A 20,612-nucleotide genomic window follows, 5' to 3' on the forward strand; every position below is an offset into this window, starting at 1 on the left:
AATTAAAATTTCAGAGAAATTGGGTAAAAAATACAGCTTTTATGGGTTCCAGACACTAAAACGGCAGATCGGTCTATATGCCAGCCATATCTATATATAGTTCGATCTAAAACATATTTATGGCGGATATCGGGAGGCACAAAATTTCTTCGAAGTCGGGTAATAAATAAAGCTTTTATGGGTTCAGACCCCGTTCGGTCTATATGACAGCTTAATCTAAATAAAGTCTGGTCTGAACCATATTTGGGTCCTATGTAGGAAGGCTTAAAACTACTCACTGTTTCAAATTTCATCGGTTATAAAATAAAGTTTTTGTGGGCTCCAGACTCTTTATCGGGAGATCGGTCTATATGGCTGCTATATCTAAATATAGTCAGATCTGAAATATACTCGGGTCAGATGAATGCAGGCTTAAAATAATCTACTGTTTAAAACTTCAGCGAAATCGAAATAAAAAATAAAGTTTTTATGGGCATTAGACAATTTATCGGCAGATCGGTCTATATAGCAGCTATTTCCAAATGTGGCCCGATATGGTCCGTTCAAGAATTTAACCAACGGGCATCAGAAACACGTATTTGTGCGAAACTTCAGCTCAATATATCAATTTTTGAAAGATGTAGAGTGATTACAACAGACAGACGGACAGGCGGACAGACACACAGGGATCGTTAAATCGTCTTAGAGATTTACGACGATCCGAATTATATATACTTTGTAGGGTCGGAAATTGATATTTCGATGTGTGGTGGATATACACAACAACACATAGAAATATCCATTTCCGACCCTATAAAGTATATGTATTCTTGATCAGCGTAAAAATCTAAGGCGATCTAGACATGTCCGTTCGTTTGTCTGCCTGTCTGTCTGTTGAAATCACGCTACAGTCTTTAAAAATAGAGATATAGAGCTTATAGAGATATTGAACTTTGTACATATTCTTTTTTTGTGCATAAGCAGGTTAAGTTCGTAGATGGGCTATATCGGACTTTATCTTGATATAGCCCCATATAGACCGATCCGCCGATTTAGGGTCCTAGGCCCATAAAAGCCACATTATCATCCGATTTTGCTGAAATTTTTGTGTAAGGCACTTCGACATCCTTCGTGAATTTGGCCCTGATCGGTCCAGATTTGGTTATAGCTGCCATATAGACCGATCCTCCGATTTAGGGTCTTAAGCCCATAAAAGCCACATTTATTATCCGGTTTTGCTAAACTTTGTGACAGTAAGTTGTTTAGGCGATTCAACATCTTTCTTCAATTTGGCCTTAATCGAACCAGGTTTGGATATAGCTGCCATATAGACCGATCCCTCGATCTAACGTTTTGGGCCCATAAAGTTCGCATTTACTGTCAGATGTCGCCTAAATTTGGGACAGTGAGTTAAGATAAGCCCCTCCACATATTTCTGCATTAGGGTCTAGATCGATCACGATTTGCATATAGCTGCCATATAGGCCGATATCTCGATTTAAAGGCTTGGCCCCATAAACAGCGCATTTATAATCCGATATCACTGAAATTTGAAACAGTGACTTATGTTAGGCTTTTCAACATCTATGTTGTATATGGTTCAGATCGGTTTATTATACCCTCCACCATAGGATGGGGGGTACACTAATTTCGTCATTCTGTTTGTAACTACTCGAAATATTCGTCTGAGACCCCATAAAGAATCCGATCCAGCTATGTCCGTCCGTCTGTCCGTCCGTCCGTCTGTCTGTCGAAAGCACGATAACTTCCGAAGGAGTATAGCTAGCCGCTTGAAATTTTGCACAAATACTTCTTATTAGAGTAGGTCGGTTGGTATAGTAAATGGGTCATATCGGTCCATGTTTTGATATAGCTGCCATATAAACCAATCTTGGGTCTTGACTTCTTGAGCCTTTAGGGTGCGCAAATCTTATCCGATTGGGATGAAATTTTGCAGGACGTGTTTTGTTCTTATATCCAACAACTGTGCCAAGTATGGTTCAAATCGGGGTATAACCTGATATACCTGCCATATAAACCGATCTTGGGTCTTGACTTCTTGAGCCTCTAGAGTGCGCAATTCTTATACGATTGGCATGAAATTTTGCACGACGTGTTTTGTTATGATATCCAACAACTGTGCCAAGTATGGTTTAAATCGGTTCATAACCTGATATAGCTGCCATATAAACCGATCTTGGGTCATGACTTCTTCAGCCTCTAGAGGGCACAATTCTTATCCGATTTGCCTGAAATTTTGTACGATGGATCCTCTCATGACCATCAACCTACGTGTTTATTATGGTCTGATTCGGTCTATAGCCCGATACAGCTCCCACATAGGGCGCAATTCGAATTGGCTGACATTTTACCCAGGTCTCCAACATATAATTTAATTGTGGTCTAAACCGGATCATATCTTGATATCGCTCTTATAGCAGAGCAAATCTTTCCTTATATAATTTTTTGCCTAAGAAGAGATGCCGGGAAAAGAACTCGACAAATGTGCTCCAAGGTGGAGGGTATATAAGATTCGGCCCGGCCGAACTTAGCACGCTTTTACTTGTTTTTATACCCTCCACCATAGGATGGGGGGTATACTAATTTTGTCATTGTGTTTGTAACTACTCGAAATATTCGTCTGAAACTCCATAAAGTATATATATTCTTGATCGTCGTGAAATTGTATGTCGATCTAGCCGTCCGTCTGTCCGTCCGTCCGTCTGTCTGTCTGTCGAAAGCACGCTAACTTCCGAAGGAGTAAAGCTCGCCGCTTGAAATTTTGGACAAATACTTTTTATTCGTGTAGGTCGATTGGTATTGTAAATGGGCCATAGCGGTCCATGTTTTGATATAGCTGCCATATAAACCGATCTGGGGTCTTGACTTCTTGAGCCTCTAGAGGGCGCAATTTTCGTCCGATTTAACTAAAATTTTGCACGTAGTGTTCTGGTATTACTTTCAACAACTATGCTAAGTATGATTCAAATCGGTTCATAATCTGGTATAGCTCTCATATAAACCGATCTTGGATCTTGACTTCCTGGGAAAAGTTATGGCGCATTTCTTGATCAATCAATAGCTTGATACAGCTCCCATATAAACCTATCTCCCGATTTTGCTTCTTGAGCCCTTACAAGGCGCAATTCTTATCCGAATGAACTGAAATATTACACAATGACTTCTACAATGTTAATCAGCATTCAATTATGGTCCGAATCGGAATATAACTTGATATAGCTCCAAAAGCATAACAGTTCTTATGCAATATTCTATGTTTGTCTAAAAAGAGATACCGCGCATAGAACTCGACAAATGCGATCAATGGTGGAGGGTATATAAGATTCGGCCCGGCCGAACTTAGCACGCTCTTACTTGTTACTTGCTATATATGTAATATTTCGGTGTATTGGAAACGGACTGACGAAATGACTTTATCTCTCATCTCCCCATGGTTGGATAAAAACATAAAGTTAGCTGGATCAAACTTACCAACATTGACAAAACTGTCTTTTTCAAATACAAAATGCAAATTTGCCCCTGAACATTACAGGGGCAAATTGTTGGCCGATTCAAGATTAGGTGCGGTGACAGGTGACTTTCTTTTTATAGTCGAATCTAAACTGCGTGCCGCCGAGCGACACCTCTTTGGGGAGAAGGTTTCATATGACAAAGTACCTCACTGGAAATGTTTTTTTCTGATGCTTTCGCCTGGATTTGAACCCAGGCTTTTAGCGGCATAGGCGGACACGCTAAGATAGCCTCCAAATACATATCATTGAAATTGGATTAAAAAAAAATTTCGTTGTTGAGCTAAGAATTGTCGATATTATGTGTCAGCTCTCAACACGTTGCGTGAACATGCCATTAAGGTACATTGGAAACTACTCATATACCTATGTGGGAGCTTAATTATAACATATAACACTTTATTTGCCTTAAATTGACGTTTTTAACATCATTCCATTAGAGAATATTGTTATCATAGGAAATGGAATGGTTGATAATCCTCTAATTGTCAAAAATAATCCAAAATATTTGAGCGATGAGCAAAATTTTAAACAAACAGGATATCAAAAATTAAGTCATATCAATCTTTTAAATAGTTGGACAAAAAGGTGTCCTTAAAATCTTCAACTTCCTTTATAAAGCAAATAAGACAAAACACAACAAACAGTTGCTTCCACAAAAAATAAATCAGGCCATCAAGATATTGAACGGCATGATAATTAAAATCATATCAGTCTAATTTCCTAACAGACTCAATAGATGACAAAAAAAGGAGAAGAACATCAAACATTGTGTCATGCCGTAACATATTGAGCAACATGCATACATACAGCATCAAAGTTCTCCAAAAGGCAAAAAGTAATAAATCAAATTTTAAATTCCTAACAAAAAGAAAAAAGGGAATAAGGCAGAGTGTTGTCTTTTCGAGTTTATTGAATTCAATACTCAAAATTGTTACCAAATCTTTCAAGCAGCACCAACGCCTTAACAGCCGCCTGCCTTTTTGTTGCGCTGCCAAAGCAATTAATCATCGTTGATAACAAGGCTCTGGAGTGTGTGTGTGTGAAAGAGAGAGAGAGAGAGAGAAAATCAAACTGCTGCGGCCAAAAGCAAGGTAAGGATCGATCCCCCCTCATCGGAGAACACAACGATAATAAGCATTAGGCCATTAAACAAATGCTCAACAAATTTTGATATTGTTATCGAAAACAACAACCAACAACACTCAGCTGTAGTTAGGGGGAAAAGAAAAAAAAACGAAGAAAAAGCAGATGAATTCCTTTTTTATGATGGTCACAAAATTCTTAAAGGATCTCATTTCAGCAGCAGCATGCATCTTGGAGTGAATCAATTTTGGGAATGAATTTTGGTAAAGAGACAACTTGGATTTTATGATTTTCTCCTTTTGGTTTGAAAAATGCTTATAAATCAACGATTTCTTCTTCCCAAATGATATAAGGCAAAAGTCTTGGAATTCCTTTTTTATGCGTTTCATTTTGATTCGGTTTGTTTTATTAATTAATGATCAGTTTTCAGTGTCAGTTTCTTCATGGTGAGCGTATCGTTCTTTTTTTTTTTTTTTTGTGGAGCTCTCCTTTTTTGCTATTGGTGCTATTTTGTTAAATGTTATAAATATTTTTCAAACAAAAGATAAAATGTAACACCACATTTTGTGTTAAATTTACCACATGATTTATGATATTGTTATAAATTTTATACAGAAATCGGTCCAGTTTGGTATGCGGTCTTTACGGGCAAATGAAAACTTCTTCATAAACTTCTTTTCATAATCCATTAAAAAAATGTAACAAAATTTAAAAAGGAGATGAAGATGCGTAATGTGCTGCTGAGTGGATAGAAAGGTTTGATAATTCAAATGTCATTAGGAGAGTTTAATGATTACCAAAAATATTTTCTAACATGTCGCCTCGACTTTTCTAAGGATTGTTGAAGTCCTAGCGTCTTATATGAAAAGAGAACAGATTCTCAGTTTTTATAGCCAACAAGATAGGAAAAATTTAACGGAATATATATCTGCGGCTCTATAGAGTATATACATACAGTGCGCAAATTAAATAAAGGGTGATTTTTTTTGAGGTTAGGATTTTCATGCATTAGTATTTGACAGATCACGTGGGATTTCAGACATGGTGTCAAAGAGAAAGATGCTCAGTATGCTTTGACATTTCATCATGAATAGTCTTACTAACGAGCAACGCTTGCAAATCATTGAATTTTATTACCAAAATCAGTGTTCGGTTCGAAATGTGTTCAAATTTTGACAAATTTTGTTCAGCGATGAGGCTCATTTCTGGTTGAATGGCTACGTAAATAAGCAAAATTGCCGCATTTGGAGTGAAGAGCAACCAGAAGCCGTTCAAGAACTGCCCATGCATCCCGAAAAATGCACTGTTTGGTGTGGTTTGTACGCTGGTGGAATCATTGGACCGTATTTTTTCAAAGATGCTGTTGGACGCAACGTTACGGTGAATGAACACATTTCGAACCGAACACTGATTTTAGTAATAAAATTCAATGATTTGCAAGCGTTGCTCGTTAGTAAGTCTATTCATGATGAAATGTCAAAGCATACTGAGCATCTTTCTATTTGACACCATGTCTGAAATCCCACTTGATCTGTCAAATACTAATGCAAGAAAATCCTAACCTCAAAAAATCACCCTTTATAAGTTCACCCAAATATACAATCAAACATGTAAAAGCTTTATTAAACATAACAAGTAAAAACGTGAAAGTCGGGCCGTGGCGAATTTTGGATACTCACCACCAAGGATATAATAATCATCCAATTCAATAATAAAATTGGATTGGTTGCCCAAAAAGTAACTGCGGATTTTTTAAAAGAAAGTAAATACATTTTTAATAATACTTAGAATGAACTTTAATCAAATATACATTTTTATTTTTCATTTATTTTTTCTAAAGCAAGCTAAAAGAAATAGCTGATAACTGACAGAAGAAAGAATGCAATTACAGAGTCACAAGCTGTGAAAAAATTTGTCAACGCCGACTATATGAAAAATCCACAATCACTTTTTGGGCAACCCAATATAACTCCTCTATTATATCCGTAGTTATAACTTAATAGGGGCTCGCCACGATCATATTTTATTCAGGTCTCGAGAAGTCATATACAAGTAACAATTTCAGACAATAAATCTGCTTTTTAAAGGAATAAAACACTTAATTGGAAGATCGGTCTATATGACATATATATATAGTCTGATCTGACTTTGGGTCGGATGTTGGGAGGCTTAAACAACTCACTGTTTAAAATTTCAGCAAAATTGGATAAACACAAGTAAAAGCGTGCTAAGCACGGCCGGGCCGAATCTTATATACCCTCCACAATGGATCGCATTTGTCGAGTTCTTTTCCCGGCATCTCTTCTTAGGCAAAAAAGGATATAAGAAAAGATTTGCTCTGATATTAGAACGACATCAAGATATGGTCCGATTTCGACCACAATTAAATTATATGTTGGAGACCTGTGTAAAATGTCAGCCAATTCGAATAAGAATTGCGCCCTTTGGGGGCTCAAGAAGTAAAATAGAGAGATCGACTTATATGGGAGCTGTATCGGGCTATAGACCGATTCAGACCATAATAAACACGCATATTGGTGGTCATGAGAGGATCCGTCGTACAAAGTTCCAGGCAAATCGGATAATAATTGCGCCCTCTAGAAGCTCAAGAAGTCAAGTCCCCAGATCTGTTTATATGACAGCTATATAAGATTATAGACCGATTTAAACCATACTTGGCACAGTTGTTGGATATCATAACAAAATACTTCGTGCAAAAGCTCAGTCAAATCGGATAAGAATTGCGCCCTCTAGAGGCTCAAGAATTCAAGACCCAAGATCGGTTTATATGACAGCTATATCAGGTTATGAACCGATTTGAACCATACTCGGCACAGTTGTTGAATGTCATAACAAAACACGTCGTGCAAAATTTCATTCCAATTTGATAAGAATTCCGCACTCTATAGGCTCAAGAAATCAAGACCCAAGATGGGTTTATATGGCAGCTATATCAAAACATGAACCGATATGGCCCATTTACAATACCAACCGTTCTACACTTATAAGAAGTATTTGTGCAAAATTTCAAGCGGCTAGCTTTACTCCTTCGCGTGCTTTCGACAGACAGACGGACGGACATGGCTAGATCGACATAAAATTTCGCGACGATCAAGAATATATATACTTTATGGGATCTCAGACGAATATTTAGAGTAGTTACAAACAGAATGACGAAATTAGTATACCCCCCATCCTATGGTGGAGGGTATAAAAATCAATTTGTGTTTTTTGTAGGTTTGTTTGTATGTTTGTGTGCTCCTTATAGACTCAGAAACGGCTGAAACGAATTTCTTGAAATTTTCACAGATGGTGCGTAATGATCCTGTGTTGAAAATAGGGTACTATATTTTTTGATATCTAAAGGAGGCGGACCCTCTCCCTAACCCTGATTTTCAGAAACGCCAGATCTCGGAGATGGGTGGTGCGATTTAAGCGAAATTTCGTGTGCTCTCATATAGTACCCTAAAAATAAAAATTTGGTATCCAACTTTCGGATGAGGTACCTAGGGGAGCTACCCCACCCTCAAACCTACCAAACATATATTTAGACCAATCACGATAATTTGGGAATCAAATGAAAGGTATTTAGGATAAGAAAATGTATCTGATATCCAATTGTCGGACCAAGTGCTAGGGGGACCACTCCAAGCCCCAAAACACGCCTAAGTCGGACATATTTAGCAACCATGGTGAAAATGTTGGGGGTTAGCTCTGGAGGAAAGTGGATGGTTTAATCACTGGAGTCGTGGAAAATATTTCTCGGAGTAGAAATATTTTCCTCGCAAGGTGAGTTTGGGGAGAATAGGAAAAAATGAAAACACAGGTGGGTTAGAAATTGGGAATTTACAATTATCTCTTTATTGGATGGAAAAGAAAGCTCTGAATTGGAGATCGAACGAAACTCTTACCAGGAAGAACAGCAGTGGTTGAAGCCCAGATAATAAGTAAGTTTGAAATAGGAAAAAGAAAAGGAAAAGGCCGACGGAGTACACAAGGCTGCTGAAAGCGAGACATCTTTAGTACAAAGAGAGACACACACACACACACATATAAAGTATGAGGTATGTGGGTGTATGCAAATGCAAATAGCTGCGAAACTTAGAAAGTAGATTAGGGGGACCAGGTAGGAACAAGGTTTGGCATTAACATTACCGGCCCCCTTGCAGTACACCTGCAATAAAAAAAAAGGAAAAATGCAACTGTGTGTACTCGCACCAGCTTACAATTACTCGCACGGAATATAATTGAAAACTCTATGAAAACGGACGTTATGAATCTAATTACTCTAGTTATGAATTTAATTACTCTAGTAAGGAAAGGAAATGTTGACATAATAGTTGTATAGCTCCGTAGAATAGCCAAAGGATCACTCCCTCATCAGGATCCAGCTGGTACATGGAAAAGGCAAGCTTGTCAGTAGTGGACATCCTTCTATGAATCAAACCGCTCAATGGACCTGTTTAAAAGATAGAGCTTGTGCTTCGCTAGTAAAGTAAAAATCAACAGTGCATTTCTTAACTCTTTTATTCAGTTTGGATTAAATTCATTGATACCGAAGAATAATGAGAACGCTGTAGTGCGCTCAGTGCGAACAGACACCATAGATCACCCAACCAAAAATAGTACTTTGTGCCGTAGGCAAACCATTCTGGGCGTATACACCCTCTGCGATGACCCTGGGATAAAGATCGACACCAATTACAATATCCACCGGGGCCGATTTGAAAAATTTCGAATCCGCAAAGAATAAGTGGGGGAAATGTCTTTTAAATGATTCCGGAAGCGATTCAGCTGGCGTCACCGTTGAAATGCGGGTACTCACACGAAATGTGCCTTCAATGGTTACCGTTTCGTCGAATCTGGAGGTCAGGCGAAGTGGGCATATGGTCTCCTCTTTCAGGCTCAATGTCGTGAGCGCCAACGAATCTACCAATCTCTTGGAGATCCTGCTCACCGGAGACCCCGAGTCGAGAAGGCACCGGGCTGTGGATCGTTCAGACTTGCCTTTTACCTTAACGAGCACCGTAGGAAGCAACACAATGCTGTTCTGTCGAAGAATAGCCGAAAGAGATGTCCTCTGCTTAGAAGACGGTGATGGCGAAAAATCCCTCGGTGGGCACGAATCCTTTGACTTCCGCTCAGGAGTGTTGGGACGCGATTGCTTCCGATCGCTCTTAAGAAGGGCATCCCGTAGTTTCGGATCGACGTGGAGGAGGGTATGATGGCTCTTTTTGCAGTGGTGACACCGGTGACTGCTAGAGCAGGATACCACCAAGTGGTCATGAGCCAGACAGTTGAAGCAGTAACTATGCCTTCGAACTGCTTCCAAACGATCTGCCATTTTCATTTCCAAAAACCTTTGGCAAGATCGTAGGGCATGAGACCGGTGACAGATACGGCAATCGTATTTTTCCTTCTTGTAGGGAACCGCGGATGACTTCCTTTGTGTCTCTTTGGTATACTTGGGCATGATAATCTATGGTGGCAAAACAAACAATAGGGAAGTGATGGGAAAGAATAGAAAATCTGTGTTTAATTCGGAGAGGAAATGACGACAAGCTTGGTAATGGGTCGCGTAATGGTGCCCTTCTGAGTCACCACGTCAGCAACCCGAACTCTGCGATCAGTGCCGAAATACGTCTTGCAAACTCTGCCTAGACGCCAAACATTTGGTGGAAGGTTGTCATCTTGAATAACGACTAGTGTGTTCTCTTCTATATTCTTTTCTGAACTTTGCCATTTAACTCGCTTTTGTAGTTCTCGTAAATATTCGTTCTTCCATCGAACGCAAAAACTCTGATGAATAGCCTTAAGTCTCTGCCATCGGTTCAAAATCGATACAGGACTCTCCTCAATGCGTGGATCGATCGGAGCAAGAATGGGAGTACCAATCAAGAAATGACCTGGAGTTAAGGCAGCGAAATCGTTAGGATCACTGGATATAGGAGACAACGGGCGCGAATTGAGGCATGCTTCAATTCTCGACAGGATTGTCGAGAACTCTTCAAATGTAAATTTGAAGGAACCAGCAAATTTTCGAAAATGGGACTTAAAACTCTTTACTCCCGCTTCCCAGAGTCCTCCCATATGAGGAGCTCCAGGCGGGATGAAATGCCAACTCAAAGACTGGTGCGCATAGTTCGACTCAGTTCCAGCACGAGCAGCATGAATAAATTCTCTCTCTAAGATCCTGGAAGCTCCGACGAAAGTTGTACCGTTATCGGAATATAGATGCAACGGACAACCCCGCCGAGAAACAAAACGATGGAAAGCCGCTAAGAACGTGGGAGTGGACAAATCGGACGTCGCCTCTAAGTGTATCGCCTTTGTGGAGAAGCACACGAAAACGCAGACGTAGCCTTTCGTAATACGACAGGCCCGCCCACTGTAACTCTTTATGTCGAAAGGACCCGCGAAATCCAAACCCGTTCGAGTGAATGGACGAGTGAACTCGGTGCGCTCTGGCGGCAAAGCCGCCATGAGCTGCTGCTGACAACGCCTCTTGTAGAGAATGCAAGGCTTGCACTTATTGATGGTCGTTTTGATTAAATTCTTGACCTTCGGGATCCAGTACTGTGATCTGACCATACGAAGTACAAGCTGATTCCCACCGTGGATAGTAAGTTGGTGGATGAACTTCACGAGCAGCCTGGAATATTGACAACCGTAGGGCATTATTATCGGGTGTCTCTCATTGTACGGAAGGCCGACTGACGATTCCAGCCGGCCACATGAACGAATTAGCCCCTCAGCGTCCAGGAACGGGTTTAAGTTCAGAATAGAACTTGATTTCGAAATTTGCTCTTGTGACGACAAACACTTGTACTCATTTGGAAAACACGCTTTTTGACACACTCGAATCAATCCATCTCTAACCAGTACAAGCTCAGAACTTGTGATCAAAGTGGACTGCTTTGAAAAGCTGGAACGAAATCTTGGATGAGTACGATAGAAGAATCGATACACATAAGCCAGTACACGTAGCGCTCGTGGATAGGAAGAAAAACGTTCAAGAACGTCCTGGTAGTTCTGAAAGTAAGTATGATGAACCTTTATGGCTTTACGCTCCAAATCTATCTCGGGAATAGTGGATTGAACAGAATTAGGCCAACACTCAGGGGAGTCGCGGAGCCACTCAGGTCCCGACCACCACAACTCATTTGCGACGATATCCTGAGGCAGGAGACCTCGGCTAGCGAGGTCGGCAGGATTCGTCTCTGAAGGAACATGACCGAACTTGGAGGGGTCAACCACTTGAACTATACTTGAAATTCGGTTTGCAACAAATGTTGCCCAACAACACGGAGGTTTCGAAAGCCAGGAAAGGACAATAGTGGAGTCTGTCCAACAGAAAAGAGAATACTTGGGAATGTTAAGTGTCGGAAGTAATGTATCTAACATCTCTGCCAATAGAACAGCCCCACAAAGCTCTAACCTCGGAATGGACAATGTCTTAACAGGAGCCACTCTTGTCTTTGAATAGACCAAATGTGTGGAGACCGAAGTAGTTGTAGCTATTCGCACATACAAAGCTGCTGCGTATGCCCTTTCTGAAGCATCACAGAAGCCATGGAATTGAATATCGGCGGAAGGAACATAATGAAGCCACCTCGGAATTCGAACTTCATTTATAGCCGAATAACACGTCTGAAACTCTTTCCACTTTGCAAGTGTGCCAGGGGTAACGACCTCGTCCCAGCCCGTACCCTCTGACCATATCCTCTGCATAAGAATCTTTGCTACCACAATACATGGCGATAGCCAACCAGCAGGATCGAAAAGCTTTGAAATCTGGGAAAGGAGTTCTCTTTTAGTATCTCTGGATGAATCTGGGAATGGCTTGGTAGTGAAATAGAACGAATCGGATCGAGCATTCCAACGAATTCCTAGCATTTTTGCTGTGCTACTGTCGTCGAAGTCCAAAAAATCTTCACACAGCAAATGATCGGAAGGAAGACCTGCTAGAATATCCTTTGAATTTGCTGTCCATTTTCTCAGGAGGAAGCCGGCCGAAGCCAAAGCGGATATCAACTGCTCCTTAGACTGCATTGCCTTCTGCAGCGAATGTGCACCCACTAGGGCATCATCCACGTACATAGAACTGCGAAGTATTTCACTGGCAATAGGATGACTGGATTGAACGTCATCAGCAAGTTGGAAAAGAGTGCGAATAGCTAAGTATGGAGCACAATTCACACCGAAAGTGACAGTCTTCAACTCGAAATCTTGAACGTCGTCACTTGGATCTCTTCGAAATAGAACTCTTTGGAACGGTGTGTGATTGGGATGAACTCTAATCTGCCGGTACATCTTTTGAATGTCGGCATTGAACACATACCGAAAGAATCGCCACTTGAGAATCAACACAGTCAGATCACTCTGCAACACAGGACCTGTATGCAAAGTGTCATTAAGACTCACGCCATTAGAGGAAGGTGAAGAAGCATTGAAAACCACCCTCTCTGGTTTTATAACCGCATGGTGCGGCAGGTAGTAATGAGACGCACTTCCCATAGAACTAGAAGTCTCAACTTGACACATGTGGCTTAAATTCGCGTACTCTTGGATAACGGAATCATACTCATCCTTGAACGCAAGATTGCGAAGGAGGCGGACTTCATTTCTCAAAAATTGGGCCATAGCACTTGTCCGTGAATTACCTAGAGATATACTCTTGGGAAAATCTCTTTTGAACGGAAGATGAACAACGTACCTTCCATCTTCATCCCTCTTAGTAGTTGAAACGAACAATTCCTCACAAAATCTATCAGCTGCTGACACAAAGTTCTTCCTTGGAAGATTCTCCACCTCCCAAAATCTCGAAATCTCTTTGTCCAAAGAGATTTCACAAAAGTTGGAAATAATTCTGGAATATGGAGATGGAGATTGGATCGGAATGGGGCCAGTCAAAATCCATCCAAAGATGGTATTTTGGCCCATCAAGGAACCACAAATATCATGCTTCACGCCGGACCGCATGATGGAAGGAAGGAAGTCACCACCAATCAGAATATCAATACTGGAACTCCTGTGAAATAGTGGATCTGCCAGCTCGAATTGGGGCAGCTGAGAGAAGATGGAGGGGGGTATTGAATGAGATGGAAGGGCACCAGATAAATTAGTAATAACGAAGGCCTTAACCGAAATTTGAGCATCTGCATATCTCGAACATAGAAGCAGAGTACATTCCTTTCGAACGGAAGCAGCCATGGAATCATTCAGACCAGAAATCTGAGCATTGACTTTTCTATATGGGAGCTGCAATCTATTGAAAAGTCTCTCTGAAATGAATGTACCCTGCGACCCAGAATCCAAAAGCACTCGTGCCTGGTACGTAACACCCAAGTGCAACACATCAACCAAAGCAGTCCCCAGCAAAACGCCACGAGAACTGGAAGAGAAATAGGTTTGAACGACTCCCGTACCAGAACTAGTGGACTGTATAGGACTAGAAGCGAAAGGTGAGGAGTTTGCATTCAAACCTGAATTTGTATTTGCCGGAGTCTGCACTCTTGAGTTACTGGCCTCTGGATTGGCGGAACTCTCATGAAGCAAAGTATTATGCTTCCTCTGGCACTGGAAACAAGTGTTCTTGCTTGTACAATTTCGAACGTGATGAGTTTTAGAAAAACAGTTCAAACACAGACCTTGCTTCCTTATCTCGGACTTTCTCTGATTAATGTCCATTGCTATGAACTTAGGACACTTCCTAATCACATGGAACTCTCTTGGACATAAAGGACATTGTGGACCCGAAACTCTCACTTGGAATGAATTAATATTTCTCGAACTCTTAGTATTCGTGCTATTGGATTTTGAATCTTGATCCCTTGCATTGGGATTGGCACGCATTTCAGAAACGGACTCCAGTGTCCGGTATCTATTCGTAAGAAAGGAGTCAAGGTCAGACCACTTAGGAATTGCAGTCTTATCTGCGAGACCCTGCTCCCATAAGGTAAGTGTGGACTCTGGAAGACGATTCGAACAGAGAAATACGAATAGAGGGTCCCAACCTCTGACATCAATGTCACACAACTCTAGGGCCGAGATACAAGAAGTAAGGTCGCGCTGCAACTGTTTAAGTGCACTGGCGGACTCTTTGGAAATGGAAGGAAGATTGAACAAAACCTTTAGCTGCCCGTTAACAAGGATTCGTCTATTCTCATAACGAGCGCATAGATTTTTCCATGCCAAATGGAAACCATCATTCGTCAAAGGGCTCCTCTGAACAATGTCACGAGCCTCGCCTCGCGTTTTTTGCGTCAAGTGAAACAGACGCTCGACAAAACTAAGTCTGGAATTCTTTATGTACACTGCCGTAAACATGTCTCTGAAAGTAGGCCAGGACATGTAATCACCGTGGAAAACCTCTGTATCACATGGCGGGAGATGAAAGGAATAATCAGTCCTTCCCGTAGAAGACGGAGTGTCTTGAAATTCTGGATGACCTTCGGAAACAGGTGGATTTGCGACAAGACGTTGGCTTGGAGAAATCTTAGTTGCCGGCAACTGAAACTCCTCCGCGAGCTGTGACAATGTCGCCAAGCAGTTGCAGTAAGTCACATAAGAACTCTTAAACTTGGCTCGGAAGGTCTCCAGCTCGGATGCATTTACGGAATCGTCTGCACCGCCCTCGTCTTCGTCTTGCTCACTATCACGATCAGCCATGAATGTATCGAAAGTGGACTTAATGTCGCTCCATAATGACTTCAGCTCTGTCATGTGTATATTAATTAAGTGAATCGATGAGAGCGGAAGCGTATTATCACCTATATCAGCATTGAATGCGACAAGGCGATCAGCTAAGCGAATGAACGACTCTAAAGACATATTCGAACTTGAAAGAAAAAAGTAGAATTAGCTCTGAACCAGACGCACTTAACTCTCTTAAATAGGTTAGGGAAAAAACCTATCTAAATGAACAGTAAATCCGAAAAAATGGAACTGGTATCGAAAAAAAACGTTGAAAATGACGTAGGCGTATGCGTAATATTTCCGGAGAACAGAAGAATGAACAGTTGCGCCGGTTGAAATAAGTTCGAAATGCCTCTATAGTATTGAAACTCTTAAAATCAGCAGAGGAAAAAAAATTCTCTTGAAAATTATGAAAATTCGAACTTTTTGGATCCAAAAGTCGACCTTGGCTCACTGTAGGGTGCAAATACGATTTTTGCTTTACACGAACACCAAACGAAAACAGTCTCGTGAAGAAAATCAGAAAAAAAATTTACTTTTCGAAAAAATCAAAGTTTTGTACCAAAAGTCGACTATGACCGGCTGTAGGGTGCACTATATATATATCTCTGACCGATCAGGGTATCACACAAATGCATATATATGCCAATGGAACCAAAATATAAGGTATGTCTCAAACGCCCCGAGTCGCGACCACACAAACGGAATGACTGTAGGGTGCACGGCAAACAAAGAGTATATAAGAGCGAATGAACAAATTCAAAGCAACACAGAAGTCTCTTATTCTCTTCGCAGTAGCAATGTCACCCGCAACGAAACTCAATAGAAGCGAATAACAAGAAATGTTTGTATGTACGTTCAGTTGTGTGTATATATGGATGTATGTATATTGGATGTTAGTTATGGAGATCAACGTTGGTTAGTTCTAAAAAAAAAAACAATAACAACAATCACTGTGCTTGTAGGAAAGGCTGTGGAAGTGCGAGAACTATTAACAACGACGAAATAATGCTATGGGCAGCGCGACTGCAGCATATGAAAGAGGGCAAAGATCACTTTCAATGCACCACGATTGAAAAAGAAAAGAAACCAAAGGAACACACTGCCGCGACACCGATTGAAATATAAAATCTTATGTTATTTTTTTTGCAAATTAATGGCAATTCTTATAGAGGCAAAGCACACTGTTACTTAAATTTCTCTATGGAATTTAATGAAATTCACTTCCACCAAATTTTAAGAAAATTAATAACCGAATAGTTGGAAAAAAAAAAATTTTTTCAGTACGGTTTTTGAAAAATTTTATTTCGAAGCACTGTTTAGGAAATGTCGAAATGCCGTCGGCAAAACACAACTGAAGCACAATGAATATTTGGAAAAAAGCACTATTGTTTTCACTTTTTATGGAATAGAACAAAGCACAAACTCACCTTTTTTTCTATGATGACGATGATGATATGTGTGTTGGATGAAATGGTGATGAAGGGATGATTTCCAGTAATAAATCCGGCTCGAAGGACCACAATGAAAATGTTGGGGGTTAGCTCTGGAGGAAAGTGGATGGTTTAATCACTGGAGTCGTGGAAAATATTTCTCGGAGTAGAAATATTTTCCTCGCAAGGTGAGTTTGGGGAGAATAGGAAAAAATGAAAACACAGGTGGGTTAGAAATTGGGAATTTACAATTATCTCTTTATTGGATGGAAAAGAAAGCTCTGAATTGGAGATCGAACGAAACTCTTACCAGGAAGAACAGCAGTGGTTGAAGCCCAGATAATAAGTAAGTTTGAAATAGGAAAAAGAAAAGGAAAAGGCCGACGGAGTACACAAGGCTGCTGAAAGCGAGACATCTTTAGTACAAAGAGAGACACACACACACACACATATAAAGTATGAGGTATGTGGGTGTATGCAAATGCAAATAGCTGCGAAACTTAGAAAGTAGATTAGGGGGACCAGGTAGGAACAAGGTTTGGCATTAACACATGGCAATATGGAACTCAAATGAAAGGTATTTGCGAGTAGAATGCGAATCTGATATCCAAATGTGGGACCACATTTTTGGGGGTCCACCCCTTCCCCAAAACAACCATCAAACAGGACTTATTTACTGACCATGGGAATATGGGGCTTAAATAAAAGGTATTTGAATGAAGAATACGAATCTGATATACAAATATGGGACCCAGTGTTTGGCGGGCGACCTCTAACCAAAAACATCCCCCAAAGGCGACAAATTCACGACCATAGCAATATGGGGCTCAAATGAAAGTTATTTGGGAGTAAAGCACGAATTTGATATCAATATTCGGGAAAAGTGTCTATGGGGCCACCCCACCCCCACAACACCACCCAAATAGTAAGTATTTTCTGACTATTGCAAACTTAAATTCGTAGACCAATAAAGATCATATGGGATTCAGATAAAGGCACTTATATTGTTAAACTGTTAGTCAAGCGATATGCTATTTTCGTAGCATTGTACTTCACTAAAAGCTCTTTAATTGTTGAAAATAAATATTCCAAGGAAACTTTTGTTCCATATAAATTAAAAGAAGGCGCAGCGGAGCGGGCCCGGGTCAGCTTCAATAAAATTTTGTTTCTACTAAGAATTTCAGTAGTATTTCTAAGGCGGCCCTGGCCTTAGCACAATGTAGAATATTGTAAAAATTGCAAATTTTGCCCATGAACATTCCACTAAGAAACAGGGGTATACATCTCACGTATCAATGATTGCAGTCCGATTTAAGTTAAAGCAAAATGATAAGGGGCAGTGCGACACATATCAGAAATTTTTTGTTTTGAATAAATTTTATTTAATTTTTTTCTTTTTTCCTGGCTGCCATACAGACCGATCTCTCGATTTAAGGTTTTTGGGCCATCATAGGCACATTTGTTGTCAGATTTCGCCGAAATTTGGGACAGTGTGTTGTGTTAGGCTCTTCAACATTTTTCTGCAACTTGGCCCACATCGGTCCAGATTTAGACATAGCTGCCATATAGACCGATCTCTCGATTTTAAGTCTTGGCCTCATAAGAGGCGCATTTATAATCCGATTTCACAGAAATTTGACACAGTGACTTATGTTGGACTTTTCGACATGCTTATCGCAGCATATGGTTCAGATCGGTTTATTTTTAGGTATAGCTACTAAAAAGAGCAATATTTTGTTATACAAAATGGAACAATGTCTTGTACTTATAGGTGTTTGGTCCAAATCGAAACATATTTCGATATAGCTGCTATGGGGCATTAGGTATGTATTTTCCAAAGTTCGGCACGGCCAAACTTAACGCCTTTTTACTTGTTAGTTTTTAGAGAGCACGCGGATTGGGAATAGCCCATCATTCACCGGAATTAATAATGTCTTGTATTGGGTTGCCCAAAAAGTAATTACGGATTTTTTTTAAAAAAAAGTAAATGCATTTTTAATAAAACTTAGAATGAACTTTAATCAAATATACTTTTTTTTACAAGCTAAAAGTAACAGCTGATAACCGACAAAAGAAAGAATGCAATTACAGAGTCACAAGCTGTGAAAAAATTTGTCAACGCCGACTATATGAAAAATCCGCAATTACTTTTTGGGCAACCCAATATATTGCCAGTTGACAAGATCCGATGACAGCCGGTTGAACGCACCGGATTTAATCAGGAAAATCAAGAAATCAAGTCGGGAGATCTGTTTATTCGGTAGCTATATCCAAATTTGAATCGATTTGGTCCATTTACAAAACCCAATGACCTTCATTAATATTAAGTATCTATGTAATATTTCAAGCGGCTCGCTTTATGCGTTTGACCGCGTGATTTCTATAGACGGACTGATGGACATTGCTAGATCAATTCAGAATATTAGGACAATCAAGAATATGTATACTTTATGGGGTTTTAGATCAATATTTCGAGATGTTTCAAACGGAATGACTAGATTAGTATACCCACATCGTATGGTGGTGGGTTTACCAAAGTGCACAGGCCAGCTAGTATAAAATATATATTAAAATAGTCCACAGGCGCTTATTCAACAAAAAAAAAATCTGATCAGATAAAACCATTAAAAGTAGTTAATAACAAAAATTATTTTTCAACAAACCCCATATATTGTTGCTTTACGGCCCTTATCACATGGCATTTCTATAAATTTTTTATAACAATCCATCACATGAAAATATCATTGATTATACCTGTGGCCGAACGCAGACGCCAGTCTCCATTAAAAATTCATCAAGTAAATTCAAATACACACCAAAATTGATCACAGCAAGTATATTTTATAAACCATAAAACCATCAATGCGATATGTGATATAAAGCAGGCAACTTGTTAATTTTGAAACACATCATTGTGGCAACATATCACAACAGTCAACCATACCAGAAAGACCCCCAACATGCAATTTTAATATAGAGCATAACATAAAAGAATTGTTGCCTTTCTTATGGGCTTGTTTGCCTCATTTTGTGGAAGTGGGGGGTTGGGTCAAATACTCAATACAAACAAAATACTTAATGTGGCCACATAAATTCGTGATAAGTAAAATATCACAACCCAAATTCAAAAAGACAAACGAGACAAAAATTAAACGAAGTAAAAAAATTACTGGAAAAAGAATCATTAAAATACTCTAAAAAAAACACGCGGGGCGCAAGACCCCCCAAGCCAAGCGACGTTGGGTTTCGTGGCCCCCTTCCATCTCAATCACAAAAAGACGGCAGCAGAACAAGAAAATAGGCGACATTAGCAATAAAATGGGAAATTATGATATGTCCAAAAGGAACGGCATTGACTGCCTGTTAAACCTGGCTCATTCGTCTTTCACTCTCCTTTTGAAAATGAAATGTCAGCAACAGCGATCGTGAAAGAAATTTAAACCCAATTAAATGTAAATTCACGTATTCATCTTAAAGAGTGGGGGACCTCATTTGGATTTATGGAAAATTAACGAAAGCATTTAATTAACATTCAATCATTCCAAGGTGCCGATGTATGGGAATACGAGTAAGTGGATGAGTGAGTGAGTGCATGGATGCGTTGATATATGGTTGGAAAAGCTGTATAGGAGATTGCAACTTGATTGTCATTGCATGTGAAAAACACGCTACACTAGAGAAAGAGGGGGGCACAAGCAGATGGTAACATAATTTCAAGAATTTTACCAAATTTCAACAAATTCGGTTAATAAATATGCCAGTTGTGGGAGAAAGATCTTCGAACGGGACATCGGACTTTTGTTGGGCTAAATATAGAAAATGGACCGATCTAAACCATACTCGATACGGAGGCCAAAGAGAAAAGCACAGTTCACTGTGTCCAATT

At 40.0% G+C, this 20,612-nt stretch overlaps 2 protein-coding genes across 2 annotated transcripts; both read right to left on the reverse strand.

Annotated features, from left to right (window-relative positions):
• Window positions 1–9,129: 9,129 nt before the first annotated feature.
• Window positions 9,130–17,269, reverse strand: LOC131994086 (uncharacterized). Its single transcript, XM_059360323.1, has 2 exons — window positions 17,037–17,269; window positions 9,130–10,074 (listed from the first exon to the last, which is right to left on the reverse strand). The coding sequence occupies exon 2, from the start codon at window positions 10,066–10,068 to the stop codon at window positions 9,181–9,183; it is 888 nt and encodes a 295-aa protein (XP_059216306.1). The 5' UTR covers window positions 10,069–10,074; window positions 17,037–17,269; the 3' UTR covers window positions 9,130–9,180.
• Window positions 10,131–15,428, reverse strand: LOC131995770 (uncharacterized). Its single transcript, XM_059364828.1, has 2 exons — window positions 12,034–15,428; window positions 10,131–10,533 (listed from the first exon to the last, which is right to left on the reverse strand). The coding sequence occupies exons 1-2, from the start codon at window positions 15,426–15,428 to the stop codon at window positions 10,131–10,133; spliced, it is 3,798 nt and encodes a 1,265-aa protein (XP_059220811.1).
• Window positions 17,270–20,612: the final 3,343 nt, after the last annotated feature.

Source organism: Stomoxys calcitrans, chromosome 1 (assembly GCF_963082655.1).
Source record: "Stomoxys calcitrans chromosome 1, idStoCalc2.1, whole genome shotgun sequence".
NCBI classification, from domain to species: Eukaryota; Metazoa; Arthropoda; class Insecta; order Diptera; family Muscidae; genus Stomoxys; species Stomoxys calcitrans.